The sequence below is a fragment of the Nilaparvata lugens genome, chromosome 1, assembly GCF_014356525.2.
Source record: "Nilaparvata lugens isolate BPH chromosome 1, ASM1435652v1, whole genome shotgun sequence".
NCBI classification, from domain to species: Eukaryota; Metazoa; Arthropoda; class Insecta; order Hemiptera; family Delphacidae; genus Nilaparvata; species Nilaparvata lugens.
In genome coordinates this window covers 70,320,296-70,327,454 of record NC_052504.1, presented here as the reverse complement: position 1 = coordinate 70,327,454, position 7,159 = coordinate 70,320,296, and the positions used below count along the sequence as shown (strand labels likewise).

Here is a 7,159-nt window from a genome sequence, read left to right as displayed (position 1 = left end):
CAATACAATTGGTTGCCTTGGGAATCAGGGCTTCCTCGGCTTTATAATAGAAAAAATTAAATAAAAGAAGTTTTCATACAAATATATGGAGTGTTTATCTTAAATTGAATTCATAAATAGATCGTAACATACGATTTTAATAGATAATACATTTTGTTTTTATATGAGTTTTTTATACTCTTGATTTATCATGCTTTTTTGGATTGTAATAAATATTTGTATAGAAATAATAGTTGTTTGTAATTCTACACATCGACTTCCTTTAGTATACATAATATATTCTTTATGAGTGAATTTTATATGATTCAACCGGTCATATGGGTTGATCGAATAATCAGCTGATTCGTTCAGTATTGGTTCGGATAATTATCGATTTATCCAAGATCGACTAATTCTTTTCAAAACGTAAACAAGTAACTCTAACCTCAATGTTCATGCATTTTATTTTATTTTTTTTTTTTGTAATCCGCCAATAATAATTATGCCGCTTTATAATTTTTTGATCTTACCAATGGGTTCTCATAATTATTAAATCACAATAATACATGTTTTCTTATCGTTGTTGATAATGCTATTACTCCTAATCACTAATAATACTTAATTTGAGTTGATTTACTCTTTGAATAGGTCTAACCTTCTTTCCAATTTTATAGTTCTATTACATTTTATTGGCTCATTTAAAAATATTTGGTGGTTTCAAATTACCACGTGACACAAAACGCCCTCTGATTTCTGATTTAAAACGACAATTCGAGAATATAATATAAATTTTATGATCCAGTTGGTTTTGGATCAGAAATCATATATGTTACAAAGTCTGCTAATAACTCTAATGAGAATCTTACCTCCTAACAATTCAACAACATATACAACAATAAATAAATTCAATTCAAATACATACGCCTTACATCGGCCAATCTCCTTCTACACACAATACACAATATAAACTATCTCCTCCTCCATATATAATATAAATCTTTTTTCTAATCCACGCTCCGCCCTCAGGCCAGAAGCACATTTGAATGTTAGTGCAAAATCATTGCCAACCTAACAAACTGGTAATTCTCCGACTTGCCGAGTATAAATATATTTTCTCCCTCAACATAGAACAGTGACTTGTACATTTTCATTTCATTCTCTTGCAGAAATTGGGCTTTGTTTTCATATAATGGATATTTTTAAGGATAATCTTTGGTAGGTTTTATCAACAAGAACTTCTTATTCCTCTAATACATTGAGACTTGGGATTAATGCTTTTGGTGGTAACTATGCGGTTTGATCATTTGGCGGATAATTTTAATGATTTTCTTAATAGTTTATACATAAATAATAATAATATAATATCTTTATAATATCTCTACATACAATTCACATTTATATGACACTTGATCTTCTCTTATTCGGTGTATCAACTTAGATGATTTAATAGGCATCGACTACTCTGGTTTTCGTAGTGTACAGCTGGTTTACGTTGGCTTCGGCTTGTCACTTGTCGCCATCTTGATGTTTCTTCCTGCTACATGGAGGTAAGTTGGCTTTTTAACATTAGAAGTTATTTATTCTCTTGTTTCATTAATAAGAAAGGTGGTAAAAAAAAAAAAAATGGTTTCTAAATTTTTTATTTCTTTATTTTCAGGTGTTGTTGTTCGAAGTGGATACTCGTCTGCGAAATAAGTGTGTTGCCTGGTGTTTGTTTGGTACGTAATTGTTGACAGGTAGATCCATGAATCCAAATATTATTGTTTATATTCTTATCGCTTATTGTCTCGATAATACGGTTTGAGATTAGAAATATTTTCCCACCAAGTTAAATTTGGTTTGCTTTCTTCATACAACTGAACTGTATTACGTTCAGTTACGGCTGCTGTCCGGTTGTTATTTATAGATGAGGCTGTCCTTATGATGATTTATTCTTCATAAATATAAAACCTCGGTATCTTGTATACCTTTTCAAACAATTCTTAGCTTCCTTAATGGTTATATATTTCAGTCCATTCTTTTTCCAATCATCTTGTAGTCTTAATGCATTTTTCCTCTCACTTTCATTTAATATTCTTGGTTTCAGTTCGTTATAAATTAGTAGGCTCACAACAATAAACATTTTTATAATATTACCTTTCCCATCATCAATAATAGATTCTTTTAATAACAACAACATAATATCTTCTATCATACCTACAACGCAGTCCTTTATCCATATCACAGCCATAACAAATAGTATACAATACATCAGAACATTTATCCTTTCTTTAACAATATAATCTCTCAACATGTAATAGTCAGGTACTTTCACTCTCTTATTATAATTTCTTATTTCTTTTACTCTTCTTAAACGCTGTTTATCCTTCCTCAAACTCAATACGTAGTCCACTTTATTATTATCATCCATGCATGTTTCGGTTTTATCCCATTTCTTTGGCCTATTCTTCTGGTCACATCGCTGATTTTCTGCTTTAAAGCGAATGTGCCGTGGATGCATGCCGTCGATCTCCGGTCCTCCATCCTGGTTTCGGTCCGGTGTCCTCCTCGGGCGTTTGAAACGTGCATGCGGCCTCCATCGTCGTGCGCGGTACTTCTTTTTCTTCCGCCTGACTTTCCGCCTCCGGGCCTTGCGGTACATGCCTCTTTTCTCCTGTAGTCCGTCCTGTAGTCGGTCATCCGGTGTCTTCGGGCGTTTCCGTCTCTTGGCCTTACGGTGTATGCTTCTTGTATCCCGCATGTTGTCCTCCCGGTACTCCCCTGGTGTCATCCTTTTGTTCCTCCATCCTGGGTTCCTCGGGGTGCATAAGTCCTGTGCGCGGATGCTTGGTGGGGGTCCGTTGATGCGCGGGTGTGGCGTTCAAAACGGGGTTGATCGCATGTGGGCTCCATATTACATAATTCCTCTACTGTAACCTGGTGTTCCTCGGTGGCGGGTTGCTCTTCCTGCGGTGATGGTTCTTCAGTGGGAAATATAAGGCTCAAGAGGGATTGATGTTTACAGGGCGTTTCAAGTGCATGGCGGGCGGCGGTTTTGTGTGGTAGGCTGTCTTGTATGGGCTCCTGTGTGTCTGGTGGTGGGTCATTTGCATGTTGATTTTGTGTTGTCCTTGTTGTATGTGCTATTGTATAAGATGTATTTGTTTGGTTATGATTTTGTTTATTTTCGTCCTGTTTTGTGAAATTTACTTCTTGATTTGTGAAAGTTATTTTCTGTTTATTATTTCTATTCAAGCGATCTCTGTTATCATAATATGTTTTTCTATAGTACTGTTTGCTGTTTTGATATTGAAATCTGTTTCTGCAATTATTTTCAGTGTACTTTGCACTTTGCGCATTTGCTCCAGCGTTTGCAATATAGTCTTCACTATTATAATTTTTTCTGAAATGACTATTTTGTTGATTAAAATTTTTTGCTCGATTATTTAAGTGGTTTGGCTCAGACGTAGCTGATTGGATAGAATGTAAATGTTCTATCAGTTCTTCACAACTGGAAATCGAAGATACTGCCAGTGTCATACGAACATTGTAAGGAAGCTTTTTTGTTAATATATTTGCTAATGATGTATCCGCCAAAGATTCGTCTAGTTGCGAATTCTTACACATCATCTTAGCTACGAATTCAGTATATGATTGTCTGCCTCTATTATCATATGTGCATGATATAATCTCTGATAGTGCGTCCATCTGCTTACGTTTACTCCAATACTGTTGCAGGAACTGGGAGATGAAGTCCTCCAGGCTGTTGATATCTCGCATCCAGCTCTGGAAAAACATCAGCGGCTCGCCGAGTAATAGACTGGATAATTGGAAACGCCACATTAACCAAGAGGTGGGTGTCAGTTCTTGAACGGCTGTTATTTGGTCCACAAATGGTTTGGGTTGCATGTGACGGTAGGAATTATCAAATTTTCCAAGATTTTGGAAAGGTTGAGTGCTATTTACTGGTTCAATCGGTATATAATGTATTCTGCTGGCTGGAATATTTTCCATGGATGTCGCTAGTCTGGAGACTCTTTCCTCACTTGCGGTCCATTTATCATCTATAGTTTTTATGTTCTCATTCACTTCGCCATATAATGTGGTTATCTTTAGTTGTTGTCCGCTACGGCATTTTCTAATACATCGCATCTCTCACCTGATTTCGCCCCCTCCCCCGTTAAGTTCGCTATACCTATCAGCACGTCACTTTGTTCTTTAGTTATTATTTCCATTCTATTGACATTTTCACCCATCTTCGATTCTATCCCGCATTTATTTTCTAATACCTTTTCCGTTGTAGCTTCTATGATAGTGGTACCTCTCTCCTCACCTAATACGTCTACCTGCTCCTCAATTTCTTTAGGCGCTTCATTCAGCTGATTGTTTAGCTGACACGCAACATCATCAATATGGTTTTCTAGGTCGTTTATGGCCGTAGATTGCTTGTCTATTTTAATGTCTCCTATGTTTTTTATCCTTTCTTGTAGGACCTTGGTATTTTCCTCCAATTGATCCAGGATGGCTTTAGTAGCTTTAGCTTGTCCTGCTAAAATTTGACTGCATAGGAGTTTGCATTCGTTTATGAAATCTTTCGTCATGAAATTGGTAGTATAACCGACTGAAGAATCTAATGTGGTGTTGCCTTTTCCTAGATTGGTGGTTGCGGATGGCGGTTGACTGGCGATATCGGATGGCGATTGGGTGGCGGCACTCTCCATTCCTTCGGCGGCGCTTGGAGCGATCTGCGAAGACGCCGGTACCGGGTTGGACGCCCTCACTCCCTCATCCGGACTCTCATCGGAATTAATCGCATCAACGACGTTATCGATCTTCGTAGAAGACAATTGGGCCAGGTTTTGCGGGTCGAAATTGATGGAGCATATGCTGCCTCCCTCTCTCTCTCGTGGGGTCTCCGCTGCATTGTCCTGGGGTTGTTGATTTGCCGGTGTCGTGGCTACATAGTTTTGGGGGTGTTCGCTGAAGTAGGAAATTTGCGAGTTAGCTGGTGACTGGTTCATGGTGACGTTATTATGGATTACTTCGAATAAAGTGCCAAGTGTGTTGCCAAATTTCAGAAATATCAAAATGAATTCAGTGATAGTGCCTATTCTGGATAAAATTGTGTGGTGTTAAAAGTTTCAAGTGTCATGTACATATATTACTAAACGGACATCAATAGACAGGTATGGCTTACAAATTACACTAATATAGTTCTTAAAATTTTAATTAGGGTCTTATCCTCCTGAATAACGATAGTATTATAATGCCTCAAATAACCTATAACCCTGGTCAGCATACAATGTCTAGATTCAAAGATCAAAATCAAAATTTTAACTATAACTTTTATGGAAATTTCCATCCAAATTTCTCTATTATGAGAATTATGTTATCAAACTCGTGTGATACAGTTTGTCTGTATTTATGCAGCTTGAAAAATTTTAATTTGAAGAGCAACTCAATTATTTTAGCCAGAACTTACAATAGATTATCAGATATATCTTGTCGAAACAACTTCAGATTATGTTTCTTGCAGCTTTCAGTTTTATCAATAATTTCATTAATCATTGATAGTAAGATTGAGTAGGTAAGCTTTTCATCATGCCCCACGTTGGGCGCCATTGTGTGAAGTTGTGCTCCTGGGGGGGTTATCTCTTATGATAGAGTCCCACGTTATGAAGCTATTGTGAGAAGTTGTAGATTGCAATTCCTTCACAGATAATACGATGTTTCTGGTATTTATAAGAGCAGTCTCTAAATTCCCTCTTTTGCGAATAAATTCACAAAAAATTAAGGCCTTCCGGCTCGCAAAATTACTGGGTTCAAACCTCAGCTCTAGCTCAGTGGTAGAAACATGAATTTTATAAATACAAACAATCACCATAAGGTTCAAGGACCAGGTATTGATAATTCTTACCGCTGCTTCTATGAAGTTCTTGAAGAATACCAGTAAGGAAATTAAAAGAATATTTGATGACTGATTATCAGTAACCATGTACCACTAGAGAATAATCAGGACCAACTATAGTTGTTTCTAGTTGATTCTTAAAACGCTCGTCGTGAATACAAGTATTCACCAATATACCCTTTCAAAATTCCTTAGAACTTACAACGCCAGTTCTTGAAGCTCTCTGGATCCTTATATGATATAACTGGAACCTTATTAATATAATTTCTTAATATATTTGTTCTGGCTGATGAAATGAATATCATCAAAGGATGATAAATATTGAGTGCTCTGAATAAGGTTAATATTATTGGATTCTATGATTTTAAGTGCTGCTAAATATTTGTTGGTACCAAAACAGCTCAAACTATATAACACGAGATGAGTTGGGATATAATAAAAAATTCTATAAGTTTGTATGCTGACATAAAACACAAAATATATTCCCACAAAAAAGATGTGCATAAGATATTCGATAAATCTATAATTCACTTAAATAATCTACTTTTAAAATCTGAATAATTATCACAGGCTTTGCTAATATTCACAATAATGAGTTTCAAATTCATAAATATATTATATTTAATACTGGTACTTAGACTTCCAATCAATACAAAACTCTACCAATAAAAACCTGTTCGGTCTATAAGTTTGATATGATATGCTTGGTTCAATTACAAAATTAATATTTAATAAATTAATATTCAAACATGAGATCTCAGGGCTTTTAATATGAATTCGGGCGGTGCATGGAAGTAAGCTTCCTACATATAATAAATAAATTTATAAAATATTCTTGTGAACTATGTGATATTGTTCAACACGTGGTGACTTTCTATTTTTATTCTAATTAATTGGAATAGCGCTTTTTTATTAATTATTACCCCACTGAACGTAGAAAAAATGAGCTCATTTAGTTTGACTTATCACTCACTGACTGAAGTTCTAGATGTTCTCGTGGATTGAATTAATTATTTCCAATAATTAATTGGGCAGGCTCCTTTTCGTCACTGCTGGGCTAACGCGTGATCCAGATTTTTATAAGTTTCTTTCGAATTAAAGCTATTTTTATGGGAATCTTTACAATTACGAACTCCTTGACAGCACTGAGTTCACAAACAATTAACATTCAACAAACATACATTACATTTAAAAGAGGCTTTGGCTTAATAATTCATTAAACATTTTTTAAAAGGAAGAAGAAAAGACCCTAAACTCCATGTGCATCCTCTCGAGGTGGGATCTTAAGCCAGA

General features: G+C 35.6%; 1 protein-coding gene across 1 annotated transcript; it reads left to right on the top strand.

The window, feature by feature from the left end:
* Window positions 1–1,314: 1,314 nt before the first annotated feature.
* Window positions 1,315–5,271, top strand: LOC111043790. Its single transcript, XM_039441686.1, has 4 exons — window positions 1,315–1,526; window positions 1,637–1,697; window positions 3,697–3,811; window positions 4,614–5,271. The coding sequence occupies exons 3-4, from the start codon at window positions 3,707–3,709 to the stop codon at window positions 4,968–4,970; spliced, it is 462 nt and encodes a 153-aa protein (XP_039297620.1). The 5' UTR covers window positions 1,315–1,526; window positions 1,637–1,697; window positions 3,697–3,706; the 3' UTR covers window positions 4,971–5,271.
* Window positions 5,272–7,159: the final 1,888 nt, after the last annotated feature.

Coding starts and splice junctions, on each gene's coding strand:
- LOC111043790 (XM_039441686.1), top strand. CDS start 3,707: ATGAAGTCCTCCAGGCTGTTGATATCTCGCATCCAGCTCTGGAAAAAC. Junction 3,812..4,613: donor AACGCCACATTAACCAAGAG/GTGGGTGTCAGT, acceptor GCCTTTTCCTAG/ATTGGTGGTTGCGGATGGCG.